This window comes from Pongo pygmaeus, chromosome 19 (genome assembly GCF_028885625.2).
Source record: "Pongo pygmaeus isolate AG05252 chromosome 19, NHGRI_mPonPyg2-v2.0_pri, whole genome shotgun sequence".
In the NCBI taxonomy this organism is placed as follows: Eukaryota; Metazoa; Chordata; class Mammalia; order Primates; family Hominidae; genus Pongo; species Pongo pygmaeus.
Window position 1 is genome coordinate 99,868,326 of NC_072392.2, and position 18,726 is coordinate 99,887,051.

The following is an 18,726-nucleotide window of genomic DNA, read 5'->3' on the forward strand; positions in this document are numbered from 1 at the left end:
ACTCTCCTCCTCCCCCAGATGTTAGCACTTTAAGAAACTTATCGAGGAGCCAAGGTTGGGAGGGATCGGCTGGGGAAGTGGGATCCCCACCTTTAAATGGTCCATGCACACACACGTAAAACAGTGATATCTTGGGGACAAGTTATCAAATCCCCCCACACTGAGCAGATGCCAGACAACAGTTGAGTGCGCAGGAAGGACACACCAGGACCAGGCAGTTGCTTCAGGCGCTTTTATTAGGTTCCACTGCAGGGCTGGGGTCAATGTAATGCGAATCCAAGCCCAGTGATGCACACCTGTGAGCCGAAACAGAGCCGAAGCAGGAGCACCTGTGTCCCAGGAGCAGCTGGTTGGAGGGAGCCAGGGCCAGGCCCCACCTCCTCTCTGGGCCAGGAGACTGGCAGCCGCTGTGTTCACCTGGGCAGGTGTGCACCCAGTCACCCCCACTGGGTTATGGTGCTGGTAGCATGAGAGGGTGTGTCCACACCAAGGGCAGGTGAAGATGCGAGGTGGGGCTGAGACCTCCCTCCCACAAGAGGAGGTGGCTGAGCCTCCCAGGGCCTGAACTGTCACAGCAGGGCTCACCCCCAAGCCTGTATGCTTAGCTCTGACTCTCTTTGGACAATAAAATAAAGTGCATTACTGAACAAAGAGTAACTCAAAACCAGAATCAGACAAATCGCCAATGCTTTTCCTTTAGCTAAAAGACAAAAGAAAACATGAATGATGTGAATGCCGGAACTTCAGAGTAAGGGAAATGCTGGTGGAGGACAACGGAAACTATAATAGCGTGGTGGATAAGGATGAGCGAGTGGGAGAGGAACTGGCAACGTGGCTCTCTAGAAGTCCGTGCTGTCCAGCCCCTGCCCAGTGGTGGGGGAAGGCCTTGGACTCACAGGGAAGCAATGCAGGAAGCCTTGGCCACCTAGGCTCACAGCTGATCTCGGGACCAGAGGAGACAGCAGAAGACAAAACTTCAGCATGACAGCTGCTAGAAGGGAGAGCAGACAGCCCGTGGTGGGCAAGCTGGGAGTTGCACCCGCAGCAGTCCGCTTCAACCCAGCTCGTCTCCACCCTTCTTGACCCTCCACAACAGCTCTGCCGTGACCAGACCCAACCCAACTGGCCCCTGGTCCCAAGAGCAGATGAGCTGCTTGGGCCTTCCACTTGGTGTCCCATGCCAGGCGGACCTGGAGGTGCCAGCCACAGCCCTGACCACTTGAGAAGCCAACAGGCAAATGTTCTCTGTTCACAGTGCCAAGAATGTGGGGGGGTCATGTGGGCTAACCCCCCAGGATGGACACAGAAGTCCCTAAGCAGTCTGCAGCTGGGCCAGCCTCTCCCGTGGGTGCAGAGCAGCCCAGATGTGGCCATAATTAAGGCAAAGAAGCATCGAGATGCCCACCACTCCCCGGGTAAGAGCCATGCCCCAGCCCGGCCACGCCACAGAGGAACGCAGAGCCCACAGAGCACACACGCGGGACCCCACCAGGTGCTGTTCCAGATCGCCCAGGCTCCCTCTATTGGTACAATATCCAACTGTGCAGTGCCCTACAGGTCCCAAATGGCCCTCACAAGAGGCACAGCCCCTAACACCCTCAGCCAGGCGGTGCAGTGGGACGAAGCAGCGTATTGGGGAGAGCCAGAGCATCGGCACCGTTGACCCAGCTCTCCCACCCAGGCCATCGCAGGGCAGCCTCAGGGCAGGCGCCACCACTGCTCCTGCTCAGCCTGCAGTATCTGCAGTTGCTGCAGCTGTGTGGCTTGGTAGAAAAGTCTCAGGCACTGAGGTTTACTTCAAGGGAGAACTGACTGGTGCCCCCGTCCACACTCATCACCCTGGACACAACCTCGGGGGCTTCACTAAAGGAGGGAACGATGTGGAAACTAGTCTCTCTCCCCTTTTGTGCAGTTTTTATCTTAAAAAAAAAAATAAATAAAAGTCTTCTGGGCAGGAATTACTGATAACTGTTATTATAACCAATGCAGACTTTAAAATCCCACCTGGACGTCGGGTGAGAAAAGGAGGGCGGGCAGCAAACCAACCTGCAGACCTGCAGAGGGGAGCTGTGTCCAGGGCCACTGCATCCCCACCAGACAACAGCTACTGGAAGAGGAAAGTGGCCCTCACAGGCAGGGTGTCTGCCACCAAGCAGTCAGACAAGGGGGCAACCAAGAGCTCCCAGCCAGAAAAATGTGGGGGGCAGGGAGGCCAAACAAAAAGCATTGAAAGTAAGGAAAAGGCTGGGTGGTGGCAGCATCAGCCCCTCCCTATGCTACCCAATTCCAGGTGCCACGTAGAGGTGAGAGGTCTTTCCAACACAGTGGGGGGCTTGTCAACAGGATTAGGCGTGAGGAGCCGCTCTGCGATTCCAGTCTGGAGACTGCATTCAGCCTGCAGAATACCAGCCGTGGCGCCCGCTCTCCAGGGAGGAACGTGCTGAGAAGCTTCAGTGGGTCAGGGAGCCCAGGACAGCCAGCCCCTTGTCCCTCCAGGGCTGCCCACTGTGGGGCAGTTAGGGGGAACACACTCAGCAACGCTTCTGGCTTCAGGAAGGGCTGGGCTGGGCCCGGTCCTAGCCAGCACAGGGCAGGCGCCCTAGGTCCTGGGGAGGCTGCACATCTCGCAGTGGCCTGTGCCTGGCTGGTTCATGAACGTGCAGTGCTGACAGGCCCACATGGCTGCAGTGGCCGCGTGTGTGGAGCCCCCGACGGCGCCGTACTCGTGGAGACCTGGGAGCTGCACGCCAACTGTGCCTGCAGGGTGGAAGAGAAATGGGCACTCATCATTTCTGGCCACCAGAGACCGCCAGAGTGTGGGCACGGGGGCAGGGGCAGGCAGCTGAGAGCTCCCCGCCCCCAACATCCCACCCCGTGCTGGTCCTGCCCACACAGCACTCCCACCACAAGCACACTTTGAAGTGCTTAATGCCCTTGGCTGTGACAGACTCAAAAAAATGCCTCCTGCACCATGGGGAGTAACAGGGAGCCTGTGCTTGCTGGTTCCTTTTTGTTGCAGACGGTGCTTCTCCTTGTGAATAACGTAACTCCCCGGGGGATGTGCATTTGGGTTGTTTCCAGCTTTTTTTTTTTTTTTTCTGAGATAGGGTCTTGCTCTGTCACCCAGGCTGGAGTGCAGTGGCACGATCTTGGCTCACTGCAACCTCCGCCTCCCGGGTTCAAGTGGTTTTCCTGCCTCAGCCTCCCAAGTAGCTGAGATTACAGGCATGAACCACAATGCCTGGCTAATTTTATATATTTTTTGGTAGAGCTGGGGTTTCACCATGTTGGCCAGGCTGATCTCGAACTCCTGACCTCAGGTGATCCACCCACCTTGGCCTCCCAAAGTGCTAGGATTACAGGTGTGAGCCACCATGCCCAGCCTCCAGTTTTGAGCTAATATGAACAAAGTTGCCAGGATCATTCTTCTACAATTTCTCTGTGGACCTGTGTTTTTATTTCTCTTGGATAAAAACAAAGAGTGAGGCTGGGTGCAGTGGGTCACGTCTGTAATCCCAGCACTGTGGAAGGCGGAGGTGGGTGGATCACTTAAAGTCAGGAGTTTGAGACCAGCCTGGCCAACATGGCGAAACCCAGTCTCTACTAAAAATACAAGAATTAGCCAGGCGTGGTAGTGGACACCTGCAGTTCCGGCTACTCAGGAGGCTGAGGCAGGAGAATCCCATGAACCCGGGAGGGGAAGGCTGCAGTGAGCTAAGACCCTGCCACTTCACTCCAGCCTGGGCGACACAGCGAGACTCCATCTCAAAAACAAGAAACAGGCCGGGCGCGGTGGCTCATGCCTGTAATCCCAGCACTTTGGGAGGCTGAGGTGGGCAGATCACAAATTCAAGAGATGGAGACCATCCTGGCTAACATGGTGAAACCCCGTCTCTACTAAAAATGCAAAAATTAGCTGGGGGTGGTGGCACGCACCTGTAATCCCAGGTACTAGGAAGGCTGACGGAGAATGGCATGAACCCGGGAGGCGGAGGTTGCAGTGAGCCAAGGTTGCAGTAAGCCGAGATCGCGCCACTGCACTCCAGCCTGGGCAACAGAGCGAAACTCGATCCCAAAACAAAAACAAAACAAAACAAAAAAAACCCACCTAGGAATGAGTCTGCTGGCCCACAGGGTAATGAATTGTGTGCTGAACTTTCTAAGAGCCTGAGACACAGTTCTCGCGAGGGTGGCACGGTTTTGCAAGGTTTGCAAGGGTTTGCAAGGGTTCCAGCTGCTTCACATCTTCACTCACACCTGACATTGTCGCGTTTTCTTAATTTCAGCCACACTGATGAATGTGTAATGGTTTCTCATGTTTTAATTTGCATTTCCCTGATGACTAATGATAGTGACTGTTCCTGCATCTCCTTTTTTTTTGTTGCTGAGGCTGGAGTGCAATGGCATGATCTCGGCTCACTGCAACCTCTGCCTCCTGGGTTCAAGAGATTCTCCTGCCTCAGCCTCCCAAGTAGCTAGGATTACAGGCACATGCCACCACACCTGGCTAATTTTTAAATTTTTAGTAGAGATAGGTTTCCACCATGTTGGCCTGGCTGGTCTCGAACTCCTGACCTCAAATGATCCACCCGCCTCGGCCTCCCAAAGTGCTGGGATTACAGGCGTGAGCTACCGCGCCCGACCTGCATTTCCTTTTGTGAAACGTTTCACCCTCCACCCAGCTTCTTCTTATGCTATTTCTGTTTGATTATCAACAGGCAGAGTTATTTTTAAGTTTCAGATAGAAGTCATGTTGTGTGTATGTACTGCTAATACTGCGTCCCCCATTGGTGCCTTTTCATGTTTCTAACAGTGCCCCGTGATGAGCACAAGTGTTTTGTTTAGATAAATTTATTTATCAATTTACCTATTTTTATGCCAGTGTTTTTCTGTGTTCTACCCCAAGGTCCTGCATCCTGCCTAAAAGAATCTTTGTGTACCCCAAGGCCCTGAAGAGATTCAACTTCATAACTGTTTTACAGTTTTTAAGACAGGGTATCGCTCTGTCATTCAGGCTGGAGTGGTACAATCATGGCTCACTGTGACCTCAACCTCCTGACTCGTGGGATCCTCCCATTTCAGCCTCCCCAGAAGCTGGGATTATAGGTGTGGACCACTCACCATGCCTACTCACCAGCTAATTCTTTTTTTTTTAATATTGTTTTTTTGTACAGACGGGGCTTCACTATGCTGTGTGGGCTGGTCTCAAACTTCTGGGCTACAGTGTCCTCCAGCTTTGGCCTCCTAGAGTGTTAGGATTATAGCTATGAGACATCATGCCCAGCCTGCTTCATAGTTTTACCTTTTACCATTAGGCCTATGACCCAACCTGAGCTGATCTGTGTGTCTTGCGTATATACGTCTGTAATCCCAGCACTTTGGGAGGCCGAGGCGGGTGGATCACCTGAGGTCAGGAGTTCGAGACCAGCCTGACCAACATGGTGAAACCCCATCTCTACTAAAAATATAAAAATTAGCCAGGCGTGGTGGCGCATGCCTGTAGTCCCAGCTACTCGGGAGGCTGAGGCAGGAGTATTGCTTGAACCCAGGAGGTGGAGGTTGCAGTAAGTGGAGATCATGCCATTGCACTGCAGCCTGGGTGACAGGGTGAGATTCCGTCTCAAAACAAAACAAAACAACCCACGAGGGCCGGGCGCGGTGGCTCACACCTATAATTCCAGCACTTTGGGAAGCCGAGGTGGGCGGATCACTTGAGGTCAGGAGTTTGAGACCAGCCTGGCCAACATGGAGAAATCCTGTCTCTACTAAAACTAAAAAAATTAGCTGGGTGTGCTGGCAGCCACCTGTAATTCCAGCTACTTAGGAGGCTGAGGCAGGAGAATGGCTTGAACCCGGGAGGGTGGAGGCTGCAGTGAGCTGAGATCACACTACTGCACTCCAGCCTGGGCGACAGAACAAGACTTTGTCTCAAAACAAACAAACAAAAAACCCATGAAAAAATGCCCAACATCACTAATCATCAGAGATGCAAATTAAAACCACAGTGAGATACCATCTTACACCAGTCAGAACTGCCTATTATTAAAGAGTTGGCTGGACATGGCGGCTTACCCCTGCAATCTCAGCACTGAGGCGGAAGGATCGCTTGGGCCCAAGAGTTCAAGACCAGCCTGGGCAACATAGTGAGACCTCATCTCTTCAACAAATTTAAAAAATCAGCCAGGGATGGTGGCACATGCTTGTAGTCCCAGCTGCTCATGAGGCTGAGGCGGGAGGATTGTTTGAGCCTGGGGAGGTCAAGGTGAGACTCACCTCAAGCGCCACTGCACTTCAGCCTGGGTGACAGAGTGAGACCCTGTCTCAAAAAAAAAAGGAGAAAAAAAAAAAGTTCAGGTGCGGTGGCTCACAGCTGTAATCTCAGCACTTTGGGAGCCAAGGCAGGAAGATCACTTGAGCCTAGGAGTTTGAGACCAGCCTGGGCAACATGGCAAGACCACATCTTTTTTTTTTTTTTTTTTGAGATGGAGTCTCGCTCTGTCGCCCAGGCTGGATTGCAGTGGCACAATCTTGGCTCACTGCAACCTACGCTTCCTGGGTCAAGTGATTCTCCTGCCTCAGCCTCCTGAGTAGCTGGGATTACAGGCACTCACCACCATGCCCAGCTAATTTTTGTATTTTTAATAGAAATGGGGTTTCACCATGTTGGCAGGATGGTCTCAATCCCTTGACCTCGTGATCCACCTGCCTCAGCCTCCCAAAATGCTGGGATTACAGGTGTGAGCCACCGGGCCCGGCCAACCCCATCTCTTAAAAAACAAAACAAAACAAAACAAAACAAAACAAACACCACCAACCAAAAACATTAGTTGGGTGTAGTGGCTCATGTTTATACTCCTAGGTACTCCGAAAGCTGATGCAGGAAGATCGCTTGAGCTCAGGAATTGAAGGCTGCAGTGAGCTATGATCACTCCACTGCACTCCAGCCTAGGCAACAGAGTGAAACCCTGTCTCTGAAAGGGAAACAAAAAAGAAAAAAAAAAAAAAGACTGGTGTCATTGTTAGAACTGCATCAAAGGGCTGGGTGCAGTGGCTCCCAGGTATAATCTCAGGGCTTTGGGAGCCTGAGGTGCAAGGAATGCTTGAGGCCAAAGTTTGAGACCAGTCTGGGCAACACAGTGAGACCTCATTGATACAAAAATACTAAAAAATTTTGCAGCCATAAAAAGGAATGAAATCATGTCCTTTGCAGCAACGTGGATGCAGTTGAAGGCCATTATTCTAAGCAAATTAATGCAGGAACAGCAAACCAAATACTACATGTTTTCATTTATAAGTGGGAGCTAAACATGGGTACTCACGTCCATAAAGATGGCAATGCCAGGTGTGGTGGTACACATCTGTAATCCCAGCTACTTGGGAGGCTGAGGGAGGGGAATTGCTTCAACCCAGGAGGCAGAGTTTGCAGTGAGCTAAGATTGCGCCACTGCACTCCAGCCTGGGAGACAGATGAGGCTCCAGCTCAAAAAACACACATACAAAAAAGTAACAAAAAAAAAGGGCGGGGGGGGGGGGGGGGCGGGCTGAAAAACTATTAGGTACTATGTTTAGTACCTGGGTGATGGGATCAATCATACCCCAAACCTCAGCATCAGGCAATATACCCAGGTGACAAACCTGCACATGTACCCTGTGAATCTAAAATAAAAGTTAAAATTATTTTTAAAAAACAAAAACAACAACAAAGCCCCAAGAATTAGCTGGGTGTGGTGTTGCAAGCCTGTGGTCCCAGTTACTCAGTAGGCTGAAGCAGAAAGATCACTTGAGCCTGGAGTTTGAGGCTGCAGTGAGTTATGATTGTGCCACTGCACTCCAGCCTCGGCAATAGAGTGAGACCCTGTCTCTACAAAAATAAAAATAATAAACAAAGAATTGTATGAAAAGAAAACAGCTGGGCGTGGTGGCTCACACCTGTAATCCCAGCACTTTGGGAGGCAGAGGCAAGCGGATCACAAGGTCAGGAGTTCGAGACCAGCCTGGCTAACATGGTGAAACCCCGTCTCTACTAAGAATACAAAAATTATCCAGGCGTGGTGGCGCATGCCTGTAGTCCCAGCTACTCGAGACGCTGAGGCAGGAGAATCGCTTGAACTCAGGAGGTGGAGGTTGCAGTGAGGCAAGATGGTGCCACTGCACTCCAGCCTGGGCGACAAGAGCCAAACTCCTCCATCTCAAAAAAAAAAAAAAAAAAAGAGAGAGAGAAAATGGTATAAAGGTGTTTGATACATATTTTGAAGGCTGTGTTAATAGAAGGATTCTAGTGTTTGTCCAAGGCTGTAGCTCTCAGGCACTTTGGTGTTCTCAGCTGGATGGACTCAGGGCAGGCACTTGGGCTGCACAGGGCATCACGGTGCGTGAGGAGTCCCTGCAGCAATGCTGACAGAAGGCTCTCACAGGTGGGGAATCGTTCAGGACTTGGTGACTGTGGGTCCGGAAGACACGCGATGCCTGCAGTCCATTCTGTAGTGTCCGCCAGCAAGAACACGGATGCTGTAGGCTTCTCCTCCTTAGAGCTTTAAGCACTAAAGGGAAATTCTCAAGGAGACCAAAAGGTCCCGCGCTTCTGGCGCTTCCATAAAGTTTCTGATTCTCTTAAGACAATGATGTTCAAAGTGCTCCTAGGATGTCTGGAGATTAGTTATCTCTGATGTATAGATTTATAAAATTTACAGGGCTGTGTACCTAAGACATATGGCCTGGACAACATGTATGTTACATCACAGGAAACTGCCACGTGCCTGGCAGGGAGGTCAAGTCTCTACTCGTCGCATTACCCATGGCACCTGCCGGGATGCAGCTGGGTACGGAATCCAAGGCACCACAGGCAGCGGGGAGCTGTGCGGAGTGGGCTGCTCTCCAGCTCCAGCCACGGGGTGCCAGGGCAGGGGGTGGGGGTACTCACTGCACAGCTGCTCGATGGTGGCCCACTGCTCAGACCTCTTCCATGTCTGGGCAAGCTCCTCATTTCTGGTCCGCACGGCCTCCAGCAGCAAGCTGATGCTGTCCTACAAGAAGTCAAAAGGAAGATTCCACTTTGCTGTGCCTAAGGTGAGCAGCTTCCTGCTAGAACAGGTTTCTTTTTCCCCAACACCAAGACGTATTTCTGAGAACGTTTTAAAAATCTTAGAGGCTATCACTATAAAATGCAAACTGCCACAACTTACATCTATAAACTCAAGTGCTAAATTGAACTAGCATTTAAATTCTTCCCAAATAGGCCCAAGCGGGCATCTGTGCCTCTGCCTTGCGCTGACGGTGATCAACAGCCCGGAAGATAGGAGCTCATGCCTCTCGTCCTGGAGGCTGGGATGGAGGGCGGAAGTCTTGGCTGTGAGACGTGTCCTCCTCCCTCACATTTCATTCCCCTGCCTCTTTCTCCTCTCCATCGTGTCTGGAAAAATGCACTCTCTATCCTTGCCTTCCGAGTCAAACTGCAGGGGATTAATGCATTAAGAATGGGTGCGGTGGCTCACGCCTGTAATCCCAACACTTTCGGAGGCAGAGGCGGACAGATCACGAGGCCAGGAGTTTGAGAACCAGCCTGGCAAATGTGGCGAAACCCCGTCTCTACTAAAAATATAACAATTAGGCGTGGTTGCGGGCACCTGTAATCCCAGCTACTCGGGAGGCTGAAGCAGGAGAATCGCTTGAACCCAGAAGGCAGAGGTTGCAGTAAGCCAAGATTGCACCAATGCACTCCGGTCTGGGCAACAGAGCGAGAGTCCGTCTTAAAAAAAAATAATTCATATATGAGAAACGGATAAAGCCTTCAGGAGCTCTCAGTACCTCCAGAGAATTTCTTCCAACAGATGACTGCAAAAATAGCGCAGTATACTAGCAAGGTGGCTCTGGTGTAGAGGGAGCCTCACCTTTCACCACCTGTCCAGACAGATGAGCAGCAGCTGAACCTCGGAGCAGGAGGTGCAATTCCCTGGGCTGACTAGGGAAGGCACAGGCAGGGAAGAGGCACGAGGTGCCTGATGTCAAATACCCGAGTGAGTGGTTTTAGACAAAATACAGACACAAAATAAACTAGCAGGATACAAGAACAGCTATAGGCTTCCTGACAGAGAAAGGCCGGGGGAGGAAGAGCCTCTCTATTCTGTCTCCTTCAGGGAAAGGTTCTGAGTCAGTGGCGGAGCAGCTCAGAAAGAATTTGCTCCTTTCTCTTTGGCATTTCCTGTTGGCTTGAACAGTGAAGAAAAAGCCAAAGTCGGACCCCCACACACGGCAAGAACCTCCTGGGGGCTGCTGCCCACTGGCTCCCACTACCCAGAGCAGCCACTTCTGCAAAGCACTCGCCCTCTTCTCCCCCCACGGTGTCTCTTAAAAATGCCAACTGTGCAGCTGTGAGCTTGGGGTCTGGAAGCTGGCCAAGCCTTCTGGGCCAAGGCAATAAAACCAGAGTTGATTTGGGAGGAGGGGAGATATGAGTAAAAAGCAGAGGCTGTGACTCTGAAACTGTTAGAACAGGAATTTTTTAAACTGTCTAACTCTAATGCTGGAGGCAGAGCTAAATCACCTCTGCTTCCCATTTGATTGTAACAGATGAAACCGTACTTCCTCACAGAGGTACACTCAATGAAAACGCTAAAGGTGAAAAAATTCATCTTTCTATCAACAAGCTTCTTGTGAAAAGCTGCTGGCTACACTCTGCCCACAGGACAAATGAGGGGGACAACCTGTGACCCCAAGCTTTGACCCAGTTTCCCAATCACGCTCTGGTCTGGGAGGAAAGAAAGCAAGACACAGGCATCTCTTTGCGGGCAAAGCCCACTTGCTCAAGCGGACACCACACTTGGACACGCACCTGCAGAGGCATAACTTCATTGGTGACCAGGAACAGCAAGAGGTGGAAATCTGAGATGGTATCCAAGAACACAGATGAGGTATTCTGGGACAAATAGGTGGCCAAGCTATGGAAGTCCTAGAGGAATGGGAATAAACATGAATGTTCCATACAGTTCCCCAGTGCCAGACCCCGAAACAGAGCCGTTTCCTACTAAGACACAACTCAATACACTGAATGCTGAGAGACACCTCTCCCTCTGCCTCTGCAACCACGAACAGGGTCCAAGAAAGAGGAGCAGGCAGCTGCAAAGCAAGCTCTTGCCATCTTCTCCAAAGAAGATGCTCTCAGCACACCTGACTACCCAGATGTGCAAGGAGACATGCTTATAAAGCTAACTCAGACTGGCCAGGTGTGGAGGCTAACACTGTAATTCCAGCACTTTAGGAGGCCGAGGCAGGAAGGTGGTCAGGAGTTCGAGACCAGTCTGGCCAACATGGTGAAACCCCATCTCTACTAAAAATACAAAAAAAATCAGCCAGGCTTGGTGGCGTGCACCTATAATCCCAGCTACTCGGGAGGCTGAAGCAGAAGAATCGCTTGAACCCAGGAGGTGGAGGTTGTAGTGAGCCAAGATCGCACCACTGCACTCCAGCCTGGGTGACAGAGTAAGACTCTGTCTCCAAAAAAAAAAAAAAAAAAAAAAAAAAAAAGCTGACTCAGACAGAGACACAAAGAGATGGAAATGCGCCCTGGTCCCCAGGTGGAGAGTGGGCTGTGGGAGGGGCCTGGCGCCCCCTTCAGGGCAGGGAGACACGTCTGGCTTTTCCTGTCGAGCTGTATTCTCCATCTAGAGCGGCAAGAGGGAGGAATGTGCAGGGCAGCCGTGATGCAGCACAGACATCTTCAGCAGAACCAAACACAGAGCTTCAAGAGTGCACCCCAATAACTGGCTTTGCACCTCTGTGAGCACCCCAAATCCCCTGGGCAGATGGGCACTGAGGGGATCAAAGCATAGAAGAAGCTTTGTCAGCCACTGAAGAAAACCTCATTATAGACATTCTTTGACCACCTTCTGAAATGTCTGTTAGCAAGTTATGATTTAAGAACAACCGTGTGTAAACAGCCTGTCTACACAGTATGCAGAAGGCGTGACAGCAAATCGGACCTGGCCTGATCTGCCAGTGAGAGCAGAGGCCAGCACGGGAGCCACGCTAAGCAGATCAACACTACACACGGGAAAGCCGAGGCCAGGCCGAGAGGGGCCACACAGCCCCAAGGTGCCTGAGAAGGGCAGCAGGTGACCAGGCAGGGGCCAGGCCAAACCAACAGTGACGAGGCTGCTGGCAGAAGACACAAAGCAACACATTTGGGAAAATTACGAGGTCCACTGAAGATGTGGCCAGTCTGAGGACGTCAGGGGATGAGGCTTTGTGGCCGTCCATCACCCAGCCATGGGAAGGGCGTCCACGTGACCAACAGTGCCCCACAGTAGGCCCTAGCTGGCCTGTCACAAGAATGAATCGGGAGCGTTTGAAAGCTTGATGTTTTCTAGAAAAACAATACTGACACTAGATAAACAATCAGCAGTTACCCTAAATTATGTTTCTAAAGACAAAGAGCTCACCTGTGTCTCACCCAATACATCCCGGTTTTCAATAGGAAATGGATTTTGCGAAATAGAAAAAGTGTAAACTGGATCCTTGGGGAAAGTTGTTGTGATCTAATGAAGAAAAACACAAACCCATGATAAATACGGCTGAAAATGGTGTGGCCGACTCCCAGCCAGCCCAGAGCATCTCCCAGAGCCCGAATTAACGACTCCCAGCAATTCTGAGAATGTTCTACAAGCTCTCCATCAAAGGGAACCATTATCTATTAGTGTCATCTCTAAACGAACACCTGGAAACTCCACCATCTTGGAGGCAAACTACACCATATCTGGGCAGCCTCTGGCCTGTGTACCGGCCTCGACATCGGACAAAAAGGGCACTGGGACTCCCCTCGTGGCACAGCTTCCCTTCAGAGTCACACAGGTTCTCTCCCTCTGCTATGGAGGAACTAAAGGCTGGTTTGACGCCTTGTCCAGGTGACAAGAAAGGAATGGAAGGGGCCAGGAGGCCGTCTCAGGAGCTGACTTTGCTCAAGAGAAATTCGTGTCATTGGATTTGGAGGGCAAATGAGGAATCAGCCAGCTTTCAAGAAACAAAGCACCCTCCAGCAGCTTGCTAAGCCCCTTCTGAATGCTGGGAGCCACTCCATGGAGCTGTGGGCTTTTCCAAGCAGCAGTGAATGTAAGGCCCTTGAGGAACACAGGGTTCAGCTCTTCTCTCTCCCTCAGAGCTGATACCCAAAGGCCAGCTAAGTCCTTCAGTCCTTCACTGGCTCAGACAGGCCTTAATGACAACAGAGGGCACTTTGCACCTAAGATATAATCAATAGATGCTACAGAGACAGTGGTAAATGTGCAAGAATCAATAGAAATACAACTTTTATTCTTCGTGACAGACACCCCTCCCCAAAGAAGCACTGAGTTGAGTTGATGCTGCTTTTCTCTGCAACACAACAGCAGCAGCAGAGGTCACACCTCTTTCAGATTTAGGGGAACTATTCTGGTTCCTTTGGGACTATTTCTAAAGAATGAGTGTGGTTCTGGTCTGTTTTCTGCATCAGCAAAGGCAGTGAGTCGTTGAGCTGGCTGGCCCAGGATTTGCTGTGCCAGCGCCAGCCGCTCTGGAAGGACAGCTAAGCCACCGGCAGCATCTCTGGCCTGAGCTGGCCCTTCATGGGCAAGCGGCGGGTCATGAAGACTCGGGCCGCAGTGCCACGTGGCGGCTACATGGCCTCGTCAGTTAGGGATCCTGGGCCTCACTTGACTCTTCCTCAGGATGAAGATGATTGGAGTACTCGCCTCCTGGGTGCCCGGCACGGGGCTGGTACACATAGTGTTGGTACACACAGTGCTGGGTCCCAGCTGAAGACAGGAGAGGTGCTGACCTCCTGCAGAGACAAAAGCCTGGCCCGCTCAGGCACGTCCTTTGGGAAGGCCTAGAAATGGAGAGGGCAGCACCCCCAGAACATGTGCTAGTGAGCGAGCTAGTGGGACTGACGGGTGGCGGGGGGTCTTGCAGACCTTGTAACTGGCCCTTGGAGGGGAACAGAACCAAAGTCCACACAGCCCATCCCAGATGTCCCAAGGCAGGGCATCAGTTCCCATCTTACACTGAAGCCATTTCCCTACCCTACCCATCGTCTATCAGCCAGATGATGCCCCCAGAACCCACAAAGAAACCCCAGTAACACTGGCTGGTGCCTTTTCCTGCCTGCTCAGCCATCCCATCCCAAGGTTTAAGAACCTTGGCCCAGGCCAGCGCCTGTGGCCCAGGGCTGGGCATGGAGCTTGACACACCTCTCTGGGCACCTGCTCTCAAGGACTCCCCATGCCTCACTTCCACAAGGTCAAGGAGCTCGGGCATCACAGAGCAGAATGCTCTCCCACAAACAAGTACTTCTGAAAAACTGCACTAAGGCAAAAACTTAACTTCTTTTATAAAACAAGAGGAAAGGGGTGGGGAGGCTGCTCGGGGTAGAAGACCTGAGAAAGCTGGTTTTACATCATGCCGGCTCCTCCTGGGTGTATGCTCCATCAATCTGTTTTCATCTTAATTACACCCTAGGTAGTCTAAAAACCAGATGCCTTCACGGCCTAGGTAATAACTATGTTCTCGGGAGCTGTCAGTTGGAATGGTGCATCGATGGGCTTGGCTCGTGGGGATCTGCTGCTCCGAATGCAATGATATTTTACTGCCTGAATCACATGCCCATCCGAGTTCAAATGCAGCCTGAATAGATCCTGGCGTGGCAGCGCCATAGGAAATGAGCCGCCTCCCGTCCGCTTTGGACAGAGCTCTGGTGGGGCTGATGCACTGGCTTCTGCAAAGGCTCATCCTGCCATCCTTGCTGCCCTGTGGCCAATGGTACAGCCATGTCTCCATGACCATAAAATGCCTCCAAAAAGGAGCCGAGACACAGGGAAGATGTGGAAGAGCCAGAGGCCTTTGTGGCTCCTGGAGTTCCACCCAGGAAACCACGCTGAGCCCTCACTCAAGAACACTGAGTCACAGGTGTGTCCCCTGGGAACCACCCTGGACAGAGTGACCCAGACACACTGTGGGCTGTGGCAGCTGTGCTGGGGCTAGAGCAAGCACCTGCACGTGCAGGACAGCTGACAGCCACACACCAAGCACAGCACATCTGGACAAGACTGCTTGATGCTCTGGTGACTGGAGACCCGAGCAATGGGGGTTCACTGCCTTCCAGAGGCTGCCTAGTCTGGGGTGGGTGGTCCTTTGTACTTTAGTATGGGGACAGTTAACCCCTAGGTTGACGTCAAGGAAATAAAAACCTGAGACTAAAACAAAAAGCCCTTAAAACTGTGAGCATTTCAGCAACACCGCACGCTCAGTGATTCTACAACCACCTCCTGGGTGCCTGTTCTGGGGTAGGCACTGCACAAGGCAGAGGGTGCCTTAAATTGCAGCCTCCTGCCTTGAGCAGCCACCACCCAGCAGTCCCACCTACAAGGTGCCCGATGGGTCCACCTGCCCAAGCTGTGCATGCGGGGCACTTACGTCTATGATGAGATACTCCACAGGCAGGGGCCGGGCCAGCTGGGTGATCTCGTTGCCAAACTTGTCTACGTCCTGCAATAGTCAGAGGGGAACAGCGGTAAGCAAAGACGATCAGTGGAAATGATTTTCCTTTCACATGCTTGTCTCACCTTTTATTTAATTAATTAATTAATTTATTTATTTTTTAAGACAGAGTCTTGCACTGTTGCCCCGTCTGGAATGCAGTGGCGTGATCTCCGCTCACTGCAAGCTTCGCCTCCCAGGTTCATGCCATTCTCCTGCCTCAGCCTCCCGAGTAGCTGGGACTACAGGTGCCTGCCACCATGCCTGGCTAATTTTTTTGTATTTTTTAGTAGAGACAGGGTTTCACTATGTTTGCCAGGATGGTCTCGATCTCCTAACCTCGTGATCTGCCCGTCTCAGCCACCCAAAGTGCTGGGATTACAGGCGTGAGCCACCGCGCCCGGCCTTCACTTTTTAAATTACTTCACATCTTATTGAAGTGTATGGATAGCAGAAAGGAAAACGTGCATATTTTTGCAGTGAAACCACCTTCCACCATTTCTTGGAGCTCGTTATAACCACAGCCAGAGAAAGCAGTCGTGCTCTCGGGCACTGGGACTCCCCACTGGGAGAGCACATCAAATGCCTCCCCTCCACCCATGGCGCTTGGCCTGGCACTCAGGCGTGATCTGCGACAGGCAGAAGGGTCCGCGTTCCCCTTGGGCTGGACCTGTGCCCTGTCTATCCTCCAAAAGCACATGAAGCCTCACAGTCTGAATGCTAACTCTTAGAATCTTACACCTCTGAAAACCCAACTTTCCAGAAACCGAGTACTTGGACATTAATAAAATAAAGGCATGCACAAATGAGCACACACACAAATACGAAGACACGGGAACCCCACACCAATCTGTCAAAGTCTCAACTTGTTTTGCTTTGTCAGATGTATGGAACATAAAGTTTAATTATGGGGAAAAACGGCCAGCATATGTTCATTAATCATAAAATGACAATTAGATCTGATTTATGTCAAACATGCTGAGTTCAAACAGAGCTCCAGAAATAAATTCATAAGAACCAAAGCTTTTCATTAAAGATTCTGCAAGAGGGGGTCATATTTTCTATCTAAATCATCACTTAACATTATATAAATCATTCACTGTCATACATAAATTATACATCCATAATTTCCAATTATAGGGCCTTACACAAAAGTTTACGTTTATTGGAGCTCTCAGACCCGAAATGATTGCCAAGCAAATCTCCCCGAGGTGTGCAGGGTGACCGGAGGCCACCCCCAGCACAACCACACCTTCCTGGGGACGTCAGGGAGCCCCGCTGTCTTCTGAGACAATCATCACAAGCTGTTCCCAAGTCAAACCAAGTCTATTGTACTAATGAGAAGACCCAGGCCCCATTTGGCCCTTGGCCCTGTTCCTTGTTTGAAAATTTCTGGCTGGTCTGAAGGTGGTGAGTTACCTCAGTTGATTGTTAACAGTCAGTTACAGATCCAACTCCTTGTTCTACTCCCTCCTGCTTCCTCAGTATTGTACTTGACTAGTCTTAAAAAATAATAAAAAATTTTTTAATTCAATTTCTGGCCTGAAATGTGTCTCAGTTCTCCATACCCTCACACCTTTTCTCTACTCACAGCTAGAGAGCTGCCAACAAGAACTTGCCTCTACCCTCCCAGGGAAAAATGGTCCAAATAGATCCCACCAATGTTTCCAGGGCAGGAGAACGAACCTGGACTCGATTCCCATTTCACGTATTGCTCCCCGCCCCATCAAAGGCCACATTCCTGCAAATACACAGCTCTGCTCTGTTTGCCTTCCTTGGACACTGAAATGACTTTCCACCGACTCGGGTGAGGGTCGTGTGTCCTCCTTCCACGTGACGAGTGGCTGCCACTCAGGACGGGCTTATGCATTCTGCACTCTGCTGGCTGTGATGGGGGCACTAAAGACACGGGGCCTACTGCATGGGGTCCTGGGGCCCCAGAAGAGGTGGTTTCTCAATGGAGATTTGGTAGGAGGCAAAAATCAAATCCAATCAAACTAAACCACCATTTCCAAAAATACCCACTTGCCCCTACAAGAAATAACCTGCAACAACTCACACATAATTAGCCCATCTGGAATTCATCTTCAAATCTAATTAAGCTCTAATATGCAGAAACATTTTTCCAGCACCTGTTCACTTTAATCTCCCCCTCTAGGGATTTTTCTTGTGAAATGCCCCTCTCTCTTTTTCTGTGTCATGCTATTCTCTTTCAAACTTAACTACCCAACTGCACCTTTTCCAGTCCCCAAGAAAATAAAGGTGTTGTATCTCCCTTTCCTCCCTGGGGAAACAGGTCACTTCTACCTCTCCCCCAAGCCTTCACTCAGATGTTTTCGCCAGCCAATCCCTAGGCCTACACACCATTTTAAAAGGCAATTACTTTTTATGGGCCTTAGCAAATGTCAGTTGGAATGCGCTGGGAGGAGGATGTCTTAATTCTAAGTTTGGCAGCCTTTAAAGTGTCAGCAGCTTTATCTCCACCTGGAGCGAGGCACCAGGAGGTCAGAGGTTGTGGCCCCAATGCCTCGCCACCCGCCAGAGGCCACTTCTGGAAGCAGTGGCGCCAAGGTCTTGACACCAAAAGAAATCCAGGGATCGATGTCTCTGTTAGCTCAAAAGCATTGGGGATGCCCAGGGCACAGTGGCTCATGCCTGTAATCCCAGCGCTTTGGGAGGCCGAGGTGGGCAGATGGCTTGAGGTCAGGAGTTTGAGACCAGACTGGACAACATGGCGAAACTCCGTCTCTACAAGACTGTCTCAAAACAAACAAACACACATACACAAACACAAAAGCATGTGGGCTTTGTGCCAGGACAACAGTGAATTCCATTGATTGAATGGCATCAACCCTGCTTTAGAAAAGGTAAATGAAATCCTGAATGTGTTGCTTTTCTAAGAACTGGCAAGAAGGGGCAGAAATGACACCAGGATCTGAGCCGCCACAGGATAACTCAGAAAAACCAAAGCTTTCAGACACTCGGTTTCTCTTTTTTTTTGAGATGGAGTCTCGCTCTGTTGCCCGGGCTGGAGTGCAGTGGCGCAGTCTCGGCTCACTGCAAGCTCCGCCTCCCGGGTTCAAGCCATTCTCCTGCCTCAGCCTCCCGAGTAGCTGGGACTACAGGTGCCTGCCACCACGCCTGGCTAATTTTTTTCTACTTTTTAGTAGAGACGGGGTTTCACCGTGTTAGCCAGGATGGTCTCGATCTCCTGACCTCATGATC

The 18,726-nt window shown here is 51.0% G+C and overlaps 1 protein-coding gene across 1 annotated transcript in view; it reads right to left on the reverse strand.

The window, feature by feature from the left end:
- Positions 1-218: 218 nt before the first annotated feature.
- The window catches only part of NPLOC4 (NPL4 homolog, ubiquitin recognition factor), an 80,854-nt gene continuing 62,346 nt past the window's right edge, over positions 219-18,726 (reverse strand). Inside the window, exons 13-17 of the mRNA XM_054458540.2 lie at positions 15,439-15,510; positions 12,435-12,530; positions 10,829-10,945; positions 8,921-9,023; positions 219-2,757 (exon numbers count right to left, since the gene is read on the reverse strand). Of these exons, the coding sequence (XP_054314515.2) occupies positions 2,600-2,757; positions 8,921-9,023; positions 10,829-10,945; positions 12,435-12,530; positions 15,439-15,510 (546 nt within the window). The 3' untranslated portion in view covers positions 219-2,599. The remainder of the gene's footprint in view (positions 2,758-8,920; positions 9,024-10,828; positions 10,946-12,434; positions 12,531-15,438; positions 15,511-18,726) is intronic.